General features: G+C 39.5%; 1 protein-coding gene across 1 annotated transcript; it reads left to right on the top strand.

Moving 5' to 3' along the window:
- The first annotated feature begins 18,733 nt into the window (after positions 1-18,733).
- Positions 18,734-20,432, top strand: LOC147463435 (uncharacterized). Its single transcript, XM_086528849.1, has one exon. The coding sequence runs from the start codon at positions 18,891-18,893 to the stop codon at positions 20,205-20,207; it is 1,317 nt and encodes a 438-aa protein (XP_086384975.1). The 5' UTR covers positions 18,734-18,890; the 3' UTR covers positions 20,208-20,432.
- Positions 20,433-23,773: the final 3,341 nt, after the last annotated feature.

Raw genomic sequence — 23,773 nt, 5'->3', positions numbered from 1 at the left:
CTTTAGGGGGAGTTTTGAGATGTGAAGCTCAACACATGCACGACTCCTGGATGACTCTCACCGACAATCATCATCACTAGAATGCCATGGTGGATAACATATCTTTGCGACTGATACTACAACTATACTACACCAGGTTGGTCTACCTACCGGATGATGGCACACTTATCTACTCACCTCACTAGTGGTTTACATTAGAACATTGTACTAGCTCCCTTTCTTTTGTTGTATTTTCCCTTATATTTTGTAGACCTCTTATCTTGAGTTAGTGAAGAAGAAGAAGTATAGTCTTTTGCCTCCATCTTGTGTGTGTGTGCACGTGTGCTTGCAAGAGCTCAAGCTCTTGCAAGCTCTCTCCCTCTATATCTCTTGACATGGATGAGCACTGGAAGTGTCCGAATTTACTTTTTGAAACTCTGCATGCATTACCATTTCTATTTTGGGATGCATTCTCCATTTCCTTGATCTTTCTCCTCTTCTTGCTCATGGGAAACCCCCCATTTGGCACTAGCACTAGTGCTAGTGGGGTGAGGGCACACCCTCTTTGTTGAACCAAAAGGGGAGGGCCCACGGGCACCACCATGTGAACTTGCCCTTACGGGGCCATTTATCATAATAGCACCGCCACCAAAAATGCCATCGCCAACCGTTGAAGCCATTGTGCAGTGCAGGACTATTGCCAACAAGAGACCATCACCGCCCACACAATGCTCACTAACGCAAGCGGAGAGGGAGGCCATAGCCAACCCCCTCTCTCTCACACTTGGATTCTTTATGGTGAGGGAATGCCACAATGTATGAAGCCATCTTTACTTGTTAGCATCCTTGCATGTGGGATTATCTTGGCCATGTCTCAAGCATTGTACCCTCATGGGTTTACAAAACCATCGTAATTTTAAAAAACACTTTTGCCACTTTTCAACTACAATAACTTTATGCTCTTGTTTTTTATGCTTATTTTTTTAGATCACAATGAAACTCTATCTTTTAGACTCTAAATTTTTGTTGCAAAGCAATGCTTCATAGACTCCAAACGGATGGCTCGCAACTTTGATTGGTGATCTATCACTTTTTGATGGTTGCATATGCTACACACTATCTCTGCAAACCCTGGTAATCTTGAGAAAACACCCAATGGAACACTTATTGAGGTAGTAAAAAAGGTACAAACCCTACCCTCGACAAGAATTCATTTTCCCCTAGCTTGACCATCTGGACTCCAATTATAGATTTGAAGAGACCAAAATGCTTCACAAATCAAGCAATTCAATCTTATCAATTGACATATACCTTGATCAGCATGCTTCACTTGTCCATCCTGACGGGGATTTGCAAAGCATGTCTTTCTTCAAACTGTAATATCTTGGGCTATACACCTATGATTGAAAAAACGTTTGGACCGGTCTAGAGAGCACTTTGAAGACCATCTCTTCCATCACCATTTTTTCACGTTAGAGACTTCAAGAATCCACCTTTAGATGCCCCTTAGTAGAGATTCTTGGACAAAAAAAAACTCAAAAGACATACACATATGGACCCATTTGTTTTCCCATGACCTTCATGCCTGCTCTTGCACTTGAGTGTGTACATGTGGAGACCCATTGATCTGATTTATTCTTTTTCTAGAACCAACTCTCTTTAGCTATACCAATGTGGATTTTGGGGACCTTTTTCTTTGCATGGCCTTGCAAATTCATGCAACCTTGCAAGAGTAGCATCATTGAATTTGCAAGGGCCAACAATTCACTTCTTTGCATGGATTTTTGCGTTGGAGTGCATGGCATATTTTGCAATCCATATGGAGCCTTTTGCTAACTGTCTATGCATGTTTTGTTATCCCAAAGGCCATACATAGTTTAACCCATTTTTGTTTCTATACATGTTCCACGTGCATATGGAGCCAAGAGATATGTCAAAACATCCCTTGAAATGGTGCATACGGATTCTCCACTTGATTCCATCTCCATTTGGCATGATCCTTGTGCTCTCTAACACCTCATCTATGATGTAAGAAACAATCTCTAGCCTATGTCTATGTAACATGCACCTTTGTAATCATTTTCTAGTTCACTTATCAAGCTCTCCTATGGATAGGTCAAAACAACCCCTAAAAGGGTGCATACAAAGTCTACAATTGATTCCATCTCCATTTGGCTTGATCGTTGTGCTCTCTCACACATCGTCTCCAAGATGTAAGAAACAAGCTCTAGCCTATGGTTATGTAACATGCACCTTTGTGTCATTTTCTAGTTCACTAATCAAGCTATCCTATTGTTCTTGGGTGTTTCTACCATAACTTCACAATTGTTATCAAAGCTAATAGTGTGGTTAGAATTTCTTAGTCACCCCTTGATCCTAATCTATTACTACCTATGTTAGATCTTGTGTGTATGATCACTACACACTTGATTGTTGATCAATTTCACTTCTTTCTCTTAGAATAACCTCTAATTAGTATTCTATTTTGCAATTTGGAGCAAGTCCACGGGCCACTACTTCTATTGCGAGATGCGAGTGCTAATCAAGAGCAATCAGTGGTTATTTGTTGATAAATTAGGTTTTTCTCTCATTAGTACTAGGTTGGTAATGGGACATTTACATGTCCTCGGACAATTTCATGTCCTGCTAAGTGATCATTTTAGTGTTATGTCTCCACATAGTTGGTTTATGAGCTGAAAAAACGTGACTTTTTTTTGGCTACTAATTCCATCTTTAACCTTATTCTTGCAAAGCGGTTATAAACCTAAAGTGTGTAAAAAAAGTGTCCTATTTTTTGCCTTTTTGTTTTTTGAGAATTACACCTATAACCCATGAAAACTCATCTTTGTGACATCTATAGTGCTAGAGAGTTAGTCGTAGTAGTTTTCAACATGGTTTCATGCTTCTAAGGAGAATAAAATGTTACTTGTAAAAGTTATGACTTACATACAAGAAAATCCTAATCTTGATTTTTTGCCAAATTTTACACTATCATGATTTTTTTAAGACTTCAGTAAAATCCAAAGACACTTTTGATTATTCATGTAGGTTTCATAACATGAAACTATTCTTGCTTGATTTTTGGGGCACCCAATATCCTATATAGAAAACTATACAAGCATGGTTGAATTTTTTGATTCAACAAGAATAAGAGTCATTCTACATTAACAACTTTAATCTTCATAGTATTGCTAATTTCTTCATAGTATTGCTAATTTCAACTGCCAACTATGCAAACTTTGTAGCTCCATATCTAGTCATGATATTTGAATTTGCCTATATATTGAGCATTCTCTAGGGGATTCAAAAGATCAAAATGTGGGATCCCAATTTTTTCACGTTTGTTGTTTTAGTACTTTTGTATTATGCACACAATTGTCAAAGGTGAAAGGTTTTTTCAATGTTTTTGGAGTGGTCCATGATTGCTTGCAAATGTAAAGGCCCATATGGACCTAAGAAAACATGCACTTAGTAGCACCGACGAGCATGTCTATATAATTTTTGATGAGATGTCAGCAAAATGGAAAAAATGCAACAATTTTGGCCCTCATTCTCTATCTGAAAACAAAATTGGTGAGGCTAAAAGAAGACATGGTATAATCAATAACTCATTGAAGTTTATAAAAAAATTATGACATGGTCTAAAAGAATCCTTAGCCTTCTTCGTATGCAATTGATTGCAAAAGATTACTGTTTTGAGTGTAATGCAATGGTATATTAACTTTGGATGCTTACCAATACCAATTATGAGAAATTTACAAAGTCGCTCATTTTTTCCATAAGTAATGCTATCATGACTTAAATCACAAGAAAGGATTTGAAAAAAAGAATGGATCCTGTGTGAGTTTGGAGGTATTTTTCAAGACCCTGAAAAGGACACTTTTATGTCCATTTATGTTACCAACCTAGTGTTAGGTGTGTGTTTTTATTTAAATTTTCACTTTGGCCAAGAGCCTACATTGAATGCAATAGTTCTTGAGTTCATATCTCTCTGCTCCAACTTTCAATTGAGCTCCTAAGAGCCGAGTTGATTAGCTCCCTAATCCCCTTCACCAAGAATAGGTGTGTATGTGTGTTTGAAATCCTATCAAGTTCCACATAAATTTGCTTTATTTGGGAAATCTCCATGTGAAAGGCCTTTGGAAACTTAGTGTAGCTCACCAAAATTGGGTCTTTGACTCCTACATTGTGGGCTCAAACCATACAATCTATTTTTAGATAATGGGCAACTTGGGAAAATTCAAAATCTATTTCAATTCTAGTTAATATACCCATAAGGTCTGGATGGATTGCCACAGGTTGGATCAGATTTTTAACTTTTTTTTTAGCACCTCGCCCTAACCGTTTGATCTAGCCATCTGCTCTTGCCCCTAACTATTTGTCAGCACGCAACCACACTACCTAGCCAAACCGGTCAGCCTTGATTTAGTCATAGTTGCGGGTCAGCCCCACCTAAGGATGGATTTCCACACCCAAAAATCGGGCTCCCCTCCCCTTTGCTAAGATCCAAACCCCCTAAGGAGTGCTTCCTTTTTACTACTTCTAGCCCTACATAAGGGAACTCTCCCACTATAGAGAGCTGGAAAACCTTTTTCTACAAGGCCTTCAAAGGCTTAGAGATTTTGATGACACATGTTTTCACACATGGTAGGTAAGTGTAGTAAAACCTCTAGGGCAAGGAGTGACTGTATAAACTAGAGCATTCATAGCACAATTTCAAAGCAAGGATGAGTAGGCACTTGAGATAATTCTCACCACAGTAGAAAAAAATTCGTGCACTACTTGCACAAAGCTACCATTGCACTCAATGCTTGGCAAACATGAGAACACGTATTCATTGCTAAAGCAAAACACTCTAAAATTTCACTCCAAATACAACTATATGGGTTAATGATGAAAGAAGGAGTGGATCTCTCTAGCATCATCAATAGGCTAAAGTGAATTTGCACACAACTTGTTTACATAGAAGCACCATTTGATGAAAAAGACAAAATAGCTGTTCTAATCAAGGCTCATTTTAAAGAATACAATCAAAGTGTTACTATAGTTAAAGAAAAGAAACCCATACAAAGTTTTGAAAGTGTCATAAATTCACTACAAGAAGAAGGAAAGAAGCATGAAAAAAGCACTAAAGGAATCCATAATGGAGTATTTACAGTCAGCAAAACAAGCGGTGTCAACAGTATGGAAGAAGAAACCATTTGTCAAAGGAATGATACAAGATCAACCCATGCAACATGTGTGGAAACAAAACAAACCCATTGATGTTTTGTTTCTATAAAGACAAAGAAGCTAGTACAAGAAACATAAGGAACTTCAAAGATAGAGATCAAGGTAGAAACTCCAACTATAAAGGCAAAATTAATATGGCATCTGAAGATTCTGACAATGAAGATGACGAGGCCAACACTTGATAATTGATGACATACCCTCAAGCAACAAATTTTGTAGCCAAAACCTTAATGGAATACACTCATCGAGGGGAGGCATTTGTATCTATTCATATCGTTAAATTTTCTAGAATAGATTTTGATTTCCTACACCCTATTGTTCAAATTCTCTAGGAAAGGATAACTTGTATCTATTGAGTGCTACATATGATGCACACGGGTATGTCTTTTGGATGTGTGACATATTTCTCACCCTTGTATGGAGCCATTTCCTTGCCATCTATGCCTTTTTTGTCATCCCAAATGATGCCCATACATAAATACATTACTCATGGATGTTTCTACACATGTTCCACTTGCATATGGAGCTAAGAGATAGGTTTAAATAAGCTCCCCCTCCACACACAAAATCATGCACACAAAAACATATGGAAGCCAAGATTAGAGAAATGTGTTGCCATTACCTCAACACACACACTCTAATCAAGCACACACATGAAGAAAGTGCACAACACATGACGAAATTAGCAAGAGGAGAGAATGATTAGATAAAATTAGAGACTAATAATCACAAATCTAATCATCACAACACATAGAGAAATGGGAGAGAAGCATAGAGAGACAAATAGCTTTGCATTATCGACCCAATGCTATGACAGGGGAGATCCATCTCCATAGCCACCTCTCCACCCTAGAATGAGCTTCACATTGTAGCATTTGACATTTATACCTAGGGTTTTTTAAGAAGTGGTCGGCTACCCAAATGCATAAAAAGCATAGGCTCACAAATACAAGATGGAAATTCTCATAGAGCCCCTAGATACAAGAAAGGTACATATAAACATGTGTGTATACATCAATGGAAGCACAATGCATGTTGATGTGATGCTCGCCTGTCAACACTCCCCCCTTCCAAAGCTTTGTCCGTCCATGACAAAGCCATGTCTAGGTAGACATTGAGAAAGGATGTGCATGCCAAAGAAAAATGTCGATGAGGTAGCAAGCTAAATCAAATGGCAATAAAGCATGTGGGGAATGTAAAGCACATGTGGAAATGAGTAAATGCAAAGAATTATGAAATGCTACATTGCCATTAAGGACAAATAAATTGCACTTTGCTAAAATTAATCAATCAAGAGTTTTGGGCTTATGGATGAATCTATTGATAAGTTAGCTACATGACTAAGGTTAAAACAACTACTCTAGTACTAGATAAGTCAGGAAGATTATCTAAATGCAAGATTCCCTAATTGTGTCTTTTAGCTTTGATTAGCCAACAATCTGAAAAGACGTGCATGCTCCATATTTCAAGCACTACGCATCTAGCCGTTGACATCTGCTCTGGCCACCTGTCCTCAACTGTCCTATCCGCCGGGGATTTGCAACACCCTCCAATTTCAAACTTCAATATCTTGCACACCGGGGCTCCGTTTGACAAGCCGTCTGGATTGGCTTTCAGAGCATGTTGAGTACTTCATTCTAGGGTACCAACTTAGCACTTCAAGGACTTTGACTTGCCATACCAATTGGCCCATTTTGGAGCCTTTTTGGCCTAAAAATCCGCATTAGGCATAAATTTCCATTGGCACCTGCTCGCCCGTGTCTTCCTCATTTGCCTTAACGCTTTGCCTTGCACCTGTGCACACCTCTGTCACTGGTTGGCACTACTTTTGGCCTCCACCAACTTTGTCTGTACCATCATTGCCTAGCCCCCTCCTTGAATATTCATGTTCGACCAAAAGCATATTTACAGAACTTTAGAAACTTGCACACCAAACTCGTAGCTCAAATCACTTGCAAAACCACAATCCTATGTATAGCTATGGACAAAAACTTCATCTCCTTTTGCACACTGCATAATTTAGATGGGTTTCCTACCCCCCTTGGCTATAATCTGATGCACCTCAGGCACTAGGCTTCTTTCAAAATATAGCTTGAGCCGCACACAGTTTACTTTGTGAATAAGAAGATTACCATTCGCTCTTACCAGCTGATAGGTCCCAGTTGGGAAGGTCTTTTGAACTTTATATGGGCCCATCCACTTCTTTTTGAACTTCTTCTGGAAGTCAGTAACACTTGGTATGCTTGGTCGTCTACGAAAATCCACAATACAATATCCTTGATGTTGTTTTCGCTTAACACAAGTAGACTCCTATCCCTTTGTGCAATAAAATGCAACCATTTAAGGGCTGGGTACCCTTGAAAAGTACATAATTGAATTAGCGGTCCTCCCCATCATACATAGGGGGAGTCATGAAATCAATCAAATCCTCCCACATATACCATTGTTGCTCCATATTCAACATTTGACAGAGGCTTTGAGAAACTTGCCTATCCTCCACCACTCTTGTATATACACTTTGATACATCACGTCTAGTTGTTCTTTCAATGTGAGGTATCAAAGTGTATATACTCTTGTATATACAATTTGATACATCACATCTGGTTGTTTTTCTGATGGCAGAAGATTCTCATATCTTGCTCCTACAATCAACACAAAATTGAACACTTTTCAAAATTTCTTCATTATAATAATTAGGTGCATGCATAATTATACTTGTATATATCAGCCATAGCATTGGAAATGCCACTTGACTAGGATGCAATTTTGATAGAATCATATCCAATTCAATCCAGTATGGTGGCAAGGAAGGGTTTTGCAAAGAAAACAAATGTCCCTTCAAGTCAGATTAGAAATCCAACAATTGTAGATCCCTGGATTGAATGCCAACAACACTAAACCAAGGTTTATCTTTGCCTTTCCAAACATCTCAAGCCTGTAACATCTCTTCCAATTCTACTATTGACACCTTTGTAGGACTTATGGTTAATTATTTTGTATTTCTTTCTAGCCTTGGCTAGTTTAACTGCTTGTCTAATAGTGGCAAAGGACTTCTTTGCTTCCATAAGGCCCCCTCCCAATTCTATATAATGTGATTCTAGGTAGTGGTAACATCATACGCTAGTGTTGTCTCTGCGTTAAACAACCCATCAAACACAATAGCGATATCACCAACGATTGATCGGATCAAATTTTCCAAAGCATTAGTTTTCTTGAAACACACGAACTCTATCTAGATTCCCTCCACAAATTTCTTTTAGTTCCACTGCATGCGTTGCTGCCTCAATTGTTGCTCAACCCTTCAACTATTCATTTTATCTCTACAAACTAAAGATTAAAAGAGAGTTGATGGAGAATATTCCTTTTCTTCGTTTGCAATACCATAAACCTCTTCTTCAAAAATAGCTTTTGACTCCACATTGGCACTTTCCACAATAAAACCATTTGATTCAAGTATTCTACACAATTCCAAAGATTTGCACTATTATAAACATACCCTTATGGTAATTCCAATAGAGGTAGGGTCATTTCTAGTTTTTTAGATTCCTCAACTTGCTCTTTTGAAAGATTCTTACTATCTCGGATCAGATCCCTACTAGGTACCCTCCCACCAAGTGTGTTGCTCTACCACAGCCTCATCAGTAGGCAAAACCTCATGTTCTACCTACCAATGGGTACATTGATACATCTTTGAGCCATTAAATGTAGAGATGAAGATGCTAATGAAGGATTTGGAAGTGCAACAGTAACCCCTATAGATTTCTCTATGGGTCTTTTGCCCTTGCCTTTAAGTGTAGCCATGTTTGGAGCATTAAGAAGGGGACCTTGAGATACTACCAATAATGTAGTTTTCTAAGGTACCTGATGAATAGTGGAAACACCACTTGCTAATGAATTTCTTGCCTCTTCAATTATACATGCCCTTTCTAGAGCAGTTTGCCACACATTTTTCTCTTCAGGTTGAATAGCCCTTGCTTGTTGCAAACAACAAAGTAGCCATCACTTGGTCTGCCATTGCATTATTCCATTTGACAAATAAGGTTAGCTTAGAAAAAGGGCACCTCACACTCCAAGTCTACTAGAAAGAGGACATATAGAATCTACCCTAACTTGGCTACCACTTGCACTGACCCTATCAAAGCAACATCTATCCTTTGAGCTTTAGCTTACATTTTATCCACAAATACTGATGCCCAAGTAATAGGTTGAAACTTAGCATTGATAATTAGGGAATGCTCTATGAAATACTGAAGGTCTTGGGCATACACAAAACTACCTCCATTATCCACTTGTAATAGTCATGCATCCATTTACCTTGTGATATTTTCCTTGAAAAGTGCCACTCTTCTTACATCTATCGCTTCATGATAGTTATTGTGGGGGTAGTCATGCCTTGAATTGGCTACATTATAATGTACATGCCATCATATCCAAAAAGAAATGGAGATGGGTGTCAACCATCACGATGTCATGGTTGATAAGGTCTCTGATCAATGAGGGAGCCCAATTGTGAGCTTCGATATTTTCATAGTCATTGTTGAATAATTGCAACAACCCTAGCTACTGCAATTAATCTTCCATATGAGTGGTAGATACATTCTACAAGTGACAAGAGATATGCATGTTTCCACCATCCTAGAGCACATAGCATGCAACGACATAGAAGAAAGCAATAGAGACGGTGATGAGAAACTACAATGCAGAGAGTAAGATAAGGCACAAGAACTCAAGGGCAAAGAGTGCAAAAATTTACAACAAGTCCAAATTAGACTTTAAATATGCATGCCTTTATTTTCCACCCAATTGTCCAATGGAATGGTTATTGAATGCACCCTGTAACCACCATGCATAGAGAACATCATTATGAATGGCTTTAGATCTTTATGAATAAAAAAACAAGTAAATCAAGTAAGGGGAGAGTATTTGTTTCAATGAACTTAGAAATTGGGCACCTCATCCTTTATGAATGTCATGACAATCCAAGTGCAGGGCATCCATACATAAAGAAGACTTATGCACGTATGACGAAAGTTTTACTGGCCATGGTTACATTAGCATGTTCAAGACTGGAAAAAAATGTCAAGTTAACAAGTGCAGGAAGACAAGAGGTCTCTTACATCCTTTGGAGATTGCCAATGGTAAATTGAGAATCATCTCTATGGATTTTATTGTGGGTCTACCAACTACTGTATGAGGTAATGACTTAGTATGGGTGATTGTAGATAAGTTGATTAAACTCTCTCTAGAGTTAAACAAGGAATTCATTGGAAATCTATATAGATATTATGTGGATTTCCTAGAAATATTGTGATGATTGTGATCCCAAGTTTGATAGTCACCTCTAGAAGACTATCTTTAAAGACAGTCACCTCTAGAGGACCGTCTTTGAATATTTTGAAACAAAGCTCAATCTCAATAATATAGATCATCTAGAGACAGATGGTCAAATTGAACAGGTTAACTAGGTTCTAGAGGATATGCTACAAAAAGTAGTCCAATTAGTAAGATTATCTCCCTATTCTAGAATTTGATCAATAAAAGTGAATTTGGCAAGTGAAGGAATTTATCCAAGACCATATGAAGATGCTAAAAATTGATCTCATAAAAGTGTTTTGACAAGCACATGATAGATGCAAGAAGTATGTTGATGAGTAATGTTTCCAAGTCACTTTCACAAAAGGTGAAGATGTATTATGATGCGTTTTGGAGCTTTCAAAAAGTTTAAAAACTGGTTCTACACATAAGTTAGCTTCTGGGTATTGTGGCCCATTCAAAATACTCAATCAAGTTGGACATGATATGTCTTATAAAATTTCTTTACTTGTGCACTATGGATTATGAACTTTCTTTACTTGTACACTTTCATATTCATTTGGTTTTCCATGTAAGTCATGTACGTAAACACTTCCTTAGGGATAAGAATCTAGTTGATCAATAGGCTTTGGTCAATTTCCTTGAAGGTTCCCCTAGCTGCATTAACCCAAGCGCAGTCTTAAGTATCATGATTTACATACTCGTCATAACTGGTGCTTCATCAAGCATTAGCCAAATGAAAAGATGGACTTGAAGGTGGGAAGACATTAGTGTTCTTAACAAGAAATACCCCCCTTTTTTTGAGGATGCAAACACTTCTCAAAGGGGGAGTAATGTGTCATAAAATCTAATATCTAACTAACCCAAATGATTTTCTCATATTAAATTGATCACTTAATGTGGGAGAATAAACGGGAACAAGTGTTAAGATATAGGTATGTGCTTATAGATCTATCTCAACACGGGGCCAATGGTAAAGGGGCCCAAAAGGGAGATGGTCTATCAAAGAGCAAGGCTAACCAATGGAGCATAAGACCTTAGGGTTAGCTTCATTGAAGACCTCCAATAAATGTGTGTAAAAGTCCTTTGACCTTAAGTAAGCTAGGGCTGAGCTTGAGGTGGGAACCCGGCCCAAGCTCGAGGTGCTTGTCATGCTTGAGGTGTTTTTCATGCTTGAGGTGCTTGATTAAGATGCTTGAGGTGCTTGACTGGCTCCATGCTTGAGGTGCTTGACTTGCTGCATGATTAAAGTACTTGAGGTGCCTTGAGAAGCTTGCCTGAGATGCTTGTGGGAACACCCCCTAGTTCAAGTGCTTTGTCATGCTTGGTGAGTAAGGTGCTTGATCACCTAAAAGTCAAAAGCATTCCTACAAGAGGGGGGGCGAGCCCTTTTCCTAGGGGCTAGAGAGAGAACACCCACTCACACACACAAGGGAAGCCCAACTTGAAGAGGCAGCAAGGACACATGTCAGGCCCCTACCCATGTTACCTTCATGTGTTGCTTGAAGCCTATTGGCTAGGCTTCAAAGGGGTCCAATGATAAATTACATGAATTATCTAATTGTTTTAGCATTTATCAAGTCCTCTCTCTCAAAGGGGAAAGGGGGACACTTGTCCCAAGGCTACCCATGTTGCTTGTAATGGCTCTTGCTTGTGATTGGCTAGGCCTCGAAGGGTCCAATGAGCTTCAGGCATGAGCTACAAGGGGGGGTCGACCCAAGCAAGCTAGGGGGGTGCCTAGGGGGTATACTCACCCACACACACTCACAAGCACTCTCATTGTGTGATATGCAAAGTGCAAGAGCTCCCTCTCCAAGCAAGTAGAGGTTGAGAGCCTACACCAACACTCTTGGCTATGGAGTGCAAATCCAACCAAGAGCCATGCTTCAATGCTTAAGCTTGCCATATCCTTCTTCTTCATTACTATGCTATTATGTATGCTAGCAACAAGAGTATGATAAGTGAGGAACTAATTCTTTCTCCTACGAAATGTTTCTTCTTCCTCTTCCCTACCCTCATTCCCTGCTAGCTCTCTCCACCTTCGAAGGTGTTTGAGGTCTTGGGACTGAGGCTTGGGATAGTTAAAGCTTTCTTCAAGTTTATGTTATGTTTGTGGTGCATGAAGCCTTCCATCTTCATGGCATCACCTAGGTCACAAGGAACACAAAGACTGTATTGTAACAAGTCTCTCTTTATGGGAGAAATCATAATACAAATGCCTATTGGAGGGGGGACCGGCTCCACATAAATCTGGTCCTCAATTGTTGTCATGTTCTCTAAACTCTCTCTCTTGCAAAAGTATTGTCTATGCCAAGTTAACTAATTGCTATGATTATGTTGCTATCTTCAATTATGTCTACCCGCTATGCTCACAAAATCATTTCTTGAAAGTACTCTCATTAAATTCCGCTATTCTCAAATTGAATAGGCAAATTCCATTACAAATGTGAGGCCAAGGGCCTGGGTATGACCCAATGGAAACTGGCACAAGGGGCCTTCAATAAAGATAGAAGAGGATGGCTGGGTGGAGAATAAGGTTCTAAGTCTCAAAGCTTATGAATTGACATTAATTTAAATTGCTTGCTATATCTGCGATTAGAATAAAGCAACATGTGGAATCCATTCAACATGTCAATATATCATGTGTGAACAGATGGTAAGCAGTGACATGAGCATTGAGAAGAAGACCACGTAGTAAGATCTCATGAGCTATATTATATGGAAAGAACTATCTAAGAAGAGTACTCATATAGTAGAAATATAATATAGGGAATGTGAAGAGGGGACTTTCATGAATACTAATATAGGATAGCGCTGTCGGGGGATAAATGTGCGAAAGGTGAGCCGGGAAGGCACCGGGCCCCTGGGTGTGGGAGGTTTGGGGAAAAGAGATGCAGCAGGCACAATCAACAAGACAGAGCTCGAAAAAAAACGGTACTCTCAATTCCAGTTAATCCACAGTAGTCATCATTAATCAATCGTTAATGGAGGATTAATGCTCCTTACAAGATGAATCCTAGCTTAAACCAGGTGCTAATCAAGAAAAAAATTATCAAAGACCTGATGTGTCCCGTCTTCTGCTTCTTCCCGTTAAGGCACATGAGTTTTTCCCTCCAATGGACGTCCGCTTTTGCTTCTGATTTCCGATTCAACTAGCTAATGAGGGCTTAGAACCTTCGGCCTGGCTTAGGGAATTGGCTTAGGGAACGGGATTAGAGATCAAGCTTAGCTTATGAGAGCAAGGGCTTTGGCTTCAGGACATTAGGCTTGGCTTAAGGATCAAGAAGCTTGACTTAGAGAGCTTGAGAAACTTTTAATTAGCGAGCTTAAATCGAGAGCTTTTGATCAGGCTTACTTAAGGGGATTAAAGAGGTTTAGCATCGAGCTTAAAGGTATGAGGAGGATTAGCATAGCTTCAAGGTGTATGGAGGATTAGCATCGCTTCAAGGTGTATGGAGGATTAGCTTAAGGGCTTCAAGCTATGAGGAGATTAGATTAAGAGCTTCAAGCTATGAGGAGATTAGATTAAGAGCTTCAAGCTATGAGGAGAAGGAGAGCTCCCCATGATGAGAGAAAACTCCGAGCTTAAGGAGTTTGAGATTATGAAGAGGTTTAGGAGTTCAGAGCTTAAGGAGCTTATCCCGCCAAGAGAAGAGCCCCAAGATCCGTTCTTCTTTTGCATGGGCCTCCCTATTTTTAGCCATCCCATTAGCGATATCGCTAATGGGACTGGCTGCTTAATGACATGGCAGGCCGAAAACGACCTTCACCAAATCCGGCGCGGCTGGTGCCAAAAAAAGCGCCTCTGCTAGCTAGGAATTTTCCCCTTCTTCGGCATCATCGTCCCATGCCCGAGCTGCTCAGCACGAGCATCGCGAGCTCCTTCCCCATCGATGGGCGCTGCTGTAGCTCACGCCATTCCCTCTTTTTCCCTTGGCTTCACACTTTGTTAAAAAAAAACCCTTCCTTTGCTTAAAACGGGCGGCCATCCACAATGGCCCTTGGGCGGCCGCCCTTAATGGGCTTGCTAGGGCACCGAATTTGGTACACATGCCGGCCAAGCAACGCCTGCAAGTAGGAGGCATCACATTTGGCATTCAATCCGGCCAAGGCATTGCCAAGTAATCATATTATCTGCACTCGATACACTCCACGAGACTTCACTTCGAACAATAATCTCACCAAGATCTTTTGTGCTTTCGTAACGGCACCACATTTCGTACACATATCGGGCAAAGCATTTCCAGGCACCGCATTGCCAAGCACAATAACTGGTTTTTAATGACAATATCATCATGAACTATATTGCTCATTTTAGTGTTGCAGACCTTGCTACAAGCCATTAAGATGCAGCAAAAAAAACCCTCGACTTCGTATCTGCTTAGGCCATAGCTGTGTTGGAAATTTCCCCCAGTAAATAATTCTTGTTAGGCTCAACATACCAACCAAACCATTGCTGTATGACGTCCCAAAACTTGGTCAATGTCAAAAATTCCCAGATAGCACTTTAACCGAGCCAAATAGGGTGGTTTGAACCCAGCCCCCGGTGATACTTAAGTTGGCCATATCTTGCCAGCTGAAACCCCGATTGACGAACTGAAAAGACCGACATGCTCCTGAAAGTGAGCACTTTGGACTCAAGCATTCCTATCACTTTTTACCTTTTATCAGCAGGTGCTCAATCCGGTACAGATCTGTTAGTGACTCAACTTAAAACTGTCATAACTTCTTACCCGTAGCTCCGATTGACGAGCCGTAAAGACAGGCATGTAGAGCTTTTTGAGTACTTCAACTTGGATTAATAAAATCCCAGCTATGCTCACTTCAAGAATACTCAATGTTTAGCATTACCAAGACATCTTCTAACCCTTAGAGCCGCATCTGGCACACTTTCAGCGTAAAAACTGGCTCATTAGCAAGCCCTTATAACTGTTGATTAATCTTGTAAGCTTCAAATAAACCTGATTGGATTTCCTTTGCTCATTTTCTTGTCATAGGAGCGGAGCGGCACGACAACGCTCAGTTGAGCTAGAAGCTACCCGTGATATATAACTAATAAGAAATTTACATGGATCTAAGCAAAGACAACAAGGTGTTCATGTTCAAGTATGCATGTATATTAAGTGCACTTAACATGAGGGTATATTATAGTTCGTATCAATTATAAATTTACATTCATAAGGGGGGACATTTTAATTCCTTTTTTAGAAAATGATACAAGTTTATGAAGAAAGAGGGTTATTTTTACTCCAATGCACAAAATATGTAGAGAGGCTTTTTTATTAGGCTCTGATCACACATGATATAGAGGATTTTTTTGAGTGCAACCCTCGAGCTTGGGAGAAAGCATCAAAAACCAGAAAAGGGGGTCCTATCTAATAGGAGCTTTTGGCACATTAGATAAGTGGTTTTGCAATTTTCAATTAATTTGTTTTGAAGGTTAAACATAATTTTGATGGGTGTAAAGACATTGATGGTTTGCAATGGTTCTCGTTTTGTTCTTACTGAACTTAGTTACAAATGCTATTGTCGACATTTGTGGCTTTCGATCAATGCATGTCCAAGGAATATGCCACATCATGATTGTTATGGTTAGGGAAGCTGTGTTAGTACTAGCAAAGACCCTAGGGTGAAAGCACGCTAAAAGTTTCAAAGTAGCATGCCTGAGACATAGCTAATTAGCATAATTTTTAAATGCTGAGTGGATTTAAGGATGAACTAAATCACAATGATGCCAGTTGTCTAGGAACTTCAAAAAATTTAGATCTAGTTCCCTTTTTAACACAAAATTGGTAGCTGACATAAATAGCATACCTTATTAATATGCTATGACCCCCAATTTATTGGACATAGATAATATCAAGCTTGTCATATCGTATGATCCAAAGCCTAGTTAGATTTGCACAAACAGATGCAAGCCTATGATGAATTCATCCAAATCTTGGGCTCAGAAGTGGTAGCCCCTTGCAAGTTACATTCACAACCTCATAAGGGCTGAAGGTCAAATTTCTCCAGCAAAATTTGAGCCAACTATAGCAAAAGAGTGAAGTGCTTGGAGACATGTACTACTATGGCAAGTGCATCTAAATGCACAAAGATTTGTTGATATTAATACAAATCATATCATTTGTTTTTCAATTTTAGAAAAACTTTTCTTAGCATTTTTTCATAAGCTACATCACAATAAATAAAAGAGGATTTTAATTAATCCTTGGTATGTATGTACAAAGACATCTTGTATCTAACGGCATGTGAAGCCCAACTAGAAAAACTTGCATCTTCCCGTTTTGAAAGAGACCTTGTGAAATGGTGCATAGATGGGGCACTTGTAAAAATGCCACTCTTTTCAAAATGAGAAGTGGAAAAGGTGCATGAGCTTGCTAGATGCTAGATTCCTTCTTAGCATGTGGACTTGCAAATATGCCACTCTCTTTCAAGATGAGAAGTGGCCAATCTTTGTAGCATGGATCTGTGTAGGGCATGAAGCTCTACGAAATGCTAGTTGTCTTCATTATTGAAACACTGATGTACTTCAAGAGATACATATGCTATGCTATCCATTGAAACATATGTTTCTAGAAAAGCATTCTACCAAAACTTCTAGAACACCTCGCATAAGCTAAATCCCATCTGTACATATATTGTGAATAGCTTTCATTTGGCAAAAAATAGCTATTCTTGCCAGAAAGGGGGAATGTTGAGGAGACAAAGTTTGAAGTGATCTATAATAGGCGACCCTATTGATTAAATTGATTAGGGTATTGTTGTTAGGTTTCAAATCAATAGGAACAGAATGAAGGACTCCACTAGTTTAAAAGTTAGTCCACCCATCCTGATCCGAGTCGTGGATTTGAATGCAAAGAGGCAACCTTGGTTTGAGTGCTCATAGACGTGATTTGTGACATACGAGTGGGAATACTTGTGCTACTACAAAAAAAGTTTGGTATTTAGCATACTCATCCTCATGTCCAAAAAGAACAACAAATGGAAGAATCAGATTTGGCCCTTTGTGACTAGATTATATTCCAATGGTACTAGTTGTGGCATGGAAGGCACCACAAAATTGTAAGTTAACCTCTCATAACCTTCAAGAGTTGTATCGAGAGATGAAGGACTAAGACCCAAAGAGAAGTATCTTCAATGGGCCCTTGACTCGTGTAAGTTCATGTTCCTTTATAGCACTCGAGATACCTTAAAAGCCTTGTGTACGTTGTCAATAGGGAGTTTTGATACCTTTTGATACCTTCCTTTTGGCACCTTATGCATGTAAAGTAATCAATCAAATTATTTTATTGGATTATTAAAAAACAAAAGCATCAAAGGTTTGGACCTTTTTGTGTACAAATATAAAATTTAGGTGCCTTGGTGATTGAGATGAGGTTTGAACACGTCACGTTTGTGAGAGCTCCCCTTTGATGTGGACATGTCAAAGTGAGACAAAGGGAACTATCGACAATGTATAAGCGATCGACCACATGTCAAATAGGAACCACAAATTTTGAGATTTACCTTCAAATTTTGAATTCGAAGGTGAGAGACCTTGCAGATTTTTGGAAATTTTAGTGCAAAAATCTTTAATATAGTCAATTTACTTGTATAATGTTTCATACTAGTATTTGGGCATAAAAATATTTCGAACAACGCATGCGTTGCACACGTGCCCTTATTTTTGCTAAAAATATAGGAGCACACCTCGGGCCAATCTCTATCCAAGTTTAGTGGCCAAAAATAGAACCCCAACCCCCCCCCCCCCCCCCCCGCCCCGCCCCCCCAAGATTTTTTTTTTTCCCCAAAAACTTGGCAAACCTACATATGAGAAATTTTAGAGGTAAATTGACTAAATTTGAGGGTTTTTACACTACAGTACACTATTATTCTATATTTTATAGGTTTTCTCACCTTCAAATTTAAAATTTGGAGGTAAATCTCAAAATTTGTAGGTGGGATTTTATTAAACCTAGGTTCCCCCCCCCCCCCCCCCCCCCCCAAAAAAAAAGAAAAAAAGAAAAAAAATGAAAAGAAAAGACCACCCAAAAAAAACTCTTTTAAAAAAAAGAGACAGAACACCAAAAGCTTGACAGAGTAGCGTACCTCATTTCTCGGATCTTACAAAGTAGCGTGTCGTTGTCTGCGCAGTTTTACTGTAAAATCGTAAATGAAAGTAGTCTATCTATATATTATATGTGGTTGGTGGTTGGTCGTGAGGAGCATCACGAGGAGCCGACTCTTGGGCTGTGTCGCAGGCCACCATTATTCCTGCTAAAAGCGCACTCAAACGACCGTCCCATGCATTGTTTTCCGTCACCCGGCCCATCCTCAGCTAATTTCTCACGAGCGCCGCGCAGCCTCAATATCACATTTTCAAATGGACGGCGACGAGTCCGCATCAAAACAGAGCTCAAATCGGGCAACCTCAGCATGCCCTCCTCCACTGCGCCCATTTCTAGACTCGCCTCCTCTCTTCTCTCACCATCATCATCATCATCTTCATCAGGAGCCGAAAGCTTCAAGCTCTCATTCCTCTTCCATCCAAGACGACCCTCACTCTTGGGCAGCCTCCTTCAAGCTTGGTTACCATGAAGCTTCAAGCTGCTCTCCTCCTCCTCAAGAACATCATCAATCTTGGGCGCCCATCTTCAAGGTTGCTGAACAAGAATCATGTACTCAAGCTTCAAGCTGTTCAGGGCCTATCTCAAGCTTCAATCGTCTTTCTAGGGCATCCTCCCTGATCAATGTCAGACAATTAGTTTCATGTGGCCAAGCTTCAAAGTCCTCACCCAGCCGAGGGGATCATCGGGAGCAAGCTTCAAGGACTTCATCTATCCAAGGAGAGAATTCAAACTCTTGCAGGGCACCCACCTTCTCAAGAACTCAAGTGTCCGATAACCATGCTTCTTTTGCATGTGCAACAAGTGTTTTTTCACATAACCAATTTTCTTTTGCAGATGCAACAAGTAGTTTTGGTGCCTTGTCTGAAATGTATGAGTGTGAATTTTGTCCTAGGAAGTTCTCGAGCCCTCAAGCATTTGGTGGCCACCAAAATGCTCATAAAGGAGAGCGATTTTCCAAGCCGGGTGCTCAAAAAAGAAGGAAGCTTTCCCGAAGGCTTTATTGCTGCCAACAAGAGTTGCAAAATGCTACTAATGGTCACAAGTTTCGAGATACTTTGGGAGGCATAGAGCAAGATAGCTCTATGCAAGATTTGTCAATTTTCATCGCTTTGGAGAGGACACAAGCATGTCAGAAGCATCATCAAATCCATAATCTTCAAGCAAAGGAGATGACTGTGAAAATGCAACATATAGAAAGGCTTATTAAGAAAAGTAATTTTAAGTATTTATCATCTCAATCCTCTATACAATCAAACAACTCATCAATGACTAGATTTTTTGTTGATTGTGTACCTAGTATCTCTTTTTGCACAACTGCTCCACACAAGTCCAAGAAAGAAATATTATTGCTTACCTCAAAATATCTTTCCAAACACAAATCTTGTTCTCTTTCTACTTCTTGTCCCCTAGCTTCAAACACAACGTCAACATCGACAAGACTGCTTCCTTTTATGCAGTATCAAAAATCTTCACGTAGTGAGGATATGAAGAATACATTCTCACCATATCTTCATAGAGAAGAAGACATACGTGATGCAAGCCCATCTTTGAACCTTCATCTTAGCTTGTAATTATGTATCTCTTTGTAGTGTTACATAAAAATATACTAAGTTTTCACAAATGCAAACAAATTTGATTGAACTTCGTGGAGTACACACTATGCACTGCCACATCTCTTATACTAAAGACATTCCCTCAACCATACTCCATGTGCTAAGATAGAATTGTCTTCCCATGATCGTAGAGCACAATGTATTAGTCCTCTTTGTCTATGTTTGTAGGAGACTTTAGCAGAACAAGATGGTCTCCAACCTCCAACAAGTCTCCTAGGTGATTGTTCTATTTTGAATGAGTACCTTACATCATTTTCTAACACATTTTCAATATTACTAGATCTCTCTGGAAGTCTTTAGCCTATTGTGTAGCCTCCATGCTTATGCATGACTTAGGTTGATGCACTTGTATCAACTCTCTTTTACACAAATCAATAAAAGAATGCCAGAATACAAAAAAGAACACGTGTCTAGGTTGTTTGCGATTAAATCCTAACACACAATGTGTTTTACGTGTGCCTTTGACATTTTTGCAAGCATATGCATTGGTCCCTTGGCGATCACTTTTCAAAATGTGTATCACATCATGCGAGTTAACTGCAGAGGATTATGTATAACTTAATATGTATAATTTAACGTATACATTAGAGGGGGTAGAGTTTTTTTAAATAGACCCATAGTGTAGATATTATATTTCTATTGGAATATTATTAATTATCTCTTGAAGGCACATGATATAGGATGCTTTTAAAGAGTGACCACCCTAGTCACTAGTCAGATCAACATCAATTATCTTGACTTCAACATAGAGTCTCTGCGTTCCATCATCTACCATCTAGCTAGCAACTCAACAAGATCATGGGCATTTTTTTAATCTTAGCACCATATTGTTTAGCTACTAGAGCATGCTTTACAACACTTGCACCATATTGTTTAGCTACTAGAGCATTCTTTACAACACTTGCACCATTGTGCTCTCCCTTGTTTTGCCCACTTTCAAAGAAGCTCCTATTGGCGGACCACCGCGATGGACGTCTATAACATAGCTTTTTGGCACTAACGTAATGTCAATACTCAGGGAAGCAACTCGAATGGGGCACATAGACTCTTTAAGGGTGTCAAACTCAAGGAGTGAACCTACATAATGACAATATCTCTAGCACTTGCAAATCTATCACTCTTGGATCTGGTAACCTGCAGATGTCCTATGTCACCGCACTCAGTCATCAACCCATTTTGGTACTCAAATGAAGTCCAAATGCTATAAAACTTTTGGAGGAGATCCAAGACACTCAGGGATCTAACCTACCAAGTTTTTCACAGTCTGAGGAGGTACCAAAATCACGATCCATCATGATCAAGGTCGTGCAAACTGCAACAAAACATACCAAAAAGGTCACCCTAGGATCTAGCAACACTCCCCCATGGTCGGAATGTCAAATAACAGTTATTAACGTGCTCAAAACAACAAATTTAGGCTACTACCAAGTAATCATAAACGATAACAAAATCGATAATGAATATACTTGAATAAAAGAGCAATAGACAAGGAACACATTGCAAGTTTTGGAATCAAATTGTGATTATGAGAGCTGAAGATATGAGGATTACAAGGGTATGCGAGTACCCACTCTCAGTCTTACACTCCAACATTTATTATTTTAATAATGATAAGGGTCCCTTTTTCCATTTTACACAATGAGCTTTATACCTAGGGCTCTTTTTTGGCCAGTGGCCGACTTTACAAGGCTCATACTCATTTATAAATTATACAACTCGGATGTAGCACATACATACTCAAGATGATCTGCATAAAACTAGAGACTCTCACATAATTACAAAGGCTTTCCGGAAAATGATAGATATTAGCATTTGGGCTCAAAAATGAAGGGGTCACGAAGGGTGCCCGTCTAGTCAGTTTGGCTATTTTAGCTATCACCATTACCCCCTTCCTAGTCTTTGCATGTCCTCATGCAAACTGTTGTGTTTTCATGTAGATTACCTTCATGGTATTCATGCTTTTCTCTGGCAGCTACTGTTGGAGTGAGCCGATTGAGCCATTCTTTAGTAATCCAATTGACCCTTCTCTAGTGTTTGTGTGAGCATATTGAATTTTTGTGCCCTTGCCTGGATCTCTACCGTTCTTGCTAGCTCTTTGAAAGAATTTTTTCTTAAGGTGCTTTGATAAGCTATGTGACGGGCATGTAGATTCTCGGTCAAGGGGTTGAAAATGGAGAAATCTATTTCAAAAGATCTTGTCATGAATGCCTCCTTGAATGTCTGCATGTAGCGAGATGGCAAAAACATGATTCGGGCATGCATCCCCATGATTACATTTCTACTTGGAATCTCTGTCTCTAGGTTCCAACATAACCCTTTGGTTCCCTCTAGGAACACTTGCTAAGGATGCTCCACGGCTTCAATGTCTTCAAATGCGGTGATGAAGGTGATTATCATTTATGCTAACTATACCAGTAGTTGGCATGCTAGATCTAATGCATCCTTCCTATGAGTGATGACTCCTTGTAGGTTGCTCACCATATACCTTTCTAAAGGCAGGAAATTATTTGGCGTCTTTGTGAGTACTGGATAATTAAACATTGCTAGTCTTTTACTCTACCATGTGTAGAGAATATCCCAGGATCTCCTTCTATTGATTGAACAGAAAGTGGGATCGATCCTGAGATGCTATAATGCATTTCTGTAACAGGTTCATCATGTGGTCACTTTTCAAACCACTTCTTTTACCATAGGGGTGGGTTCTCTAGGATTTCCGATGCCTGATCTACAATTATAGGAACATCCCTATAATCCCCTCTTTGGTTGGGTTCGAGACTTGGAAGCATTTTCTTCTTCCAAAGGAAGGCCTCTTGCTTCTTAGTGGAGGCGTAATCATTTCATGCCCATGAGTTTTGACTACTTGATCCACGACAATAATCAAAATTGCTACCAACTCAAGAACCTTGAGTTCATATTGCATATATTCCTTGTGTGATGGGTCGTGCACTTCTGCTATCCATCTTTGAATCTCCTCCCTTGCATCTGTCCTGTTTTCCGTGTCGTCAAAATCATGTAGCCCACCCTCTATGGAAGTGCTTGGCAATCTACAAGGGGAAGGACCAGGATTGAGTGCTCCTTGCTAGATGTAGATGGTGGTATGTAGTTTACTATGGTTTGAACCTTTACAACATCAATGGACTCATCTCTTTTTTTGAGCTTGATGGCGTGTGCTTTGCTCTAGGCCGCCAACTCTTCTTGTGTTCTTGCCAATTGCTCTTTAAGATGTTTAATTTCTTCATCCTTTTGGCTTTAAATTGCTTGATGTTCTGTAGTTAGGATGTCTTGATTGTATTTTCCTTGAGAAAGCTGTTCCTTGAGATTTTTCAACTCTATTGTTGATGCTGGAGTTGATGAAGTAGAGACTAGGGCTGGTGTGTTTTGCATTGCCAAAAGTTTTGTTAGGGTGCTTTTGACTACACCATAGGATTCCCCTAGCTTTACATTCCTTTGGTGTTCTTTGTCAAGCTCCTTTTCCAGCTATTGTTGTTCCACTTGCACCTGAGTGTTTTCCTCATTGAAATATT

This window comes from Adiantum capillus-veneris, chromosome 2 (genome assembly GCF_014529385.1).
Source record: "Adiantum capillus-veneris isolate H3 chromosome 2, ASM1452938v2, whole genome shotgun sequence".
NCBI lineage: Eukaryota > Viridiplantae > Streptophyta > Polypodiopsida > Polypodiales > Pteridaceae > Adiantum > Adiantum capillus-veneris.
Note: the sequence above shows the minus strand (reverse complement) of the source record. Positions and strands in the feature narration are given on the sequence as shown.

Excerpts from the sequence above, each read along its gene's own strand:
- LOC147463435 (XM_086528849.1), top strand. The coding sequence starts at position 18,891 with ATGGACGGCGACGAGTCCGCATCAAAACAGAGCTCAAATCGGGCAACC.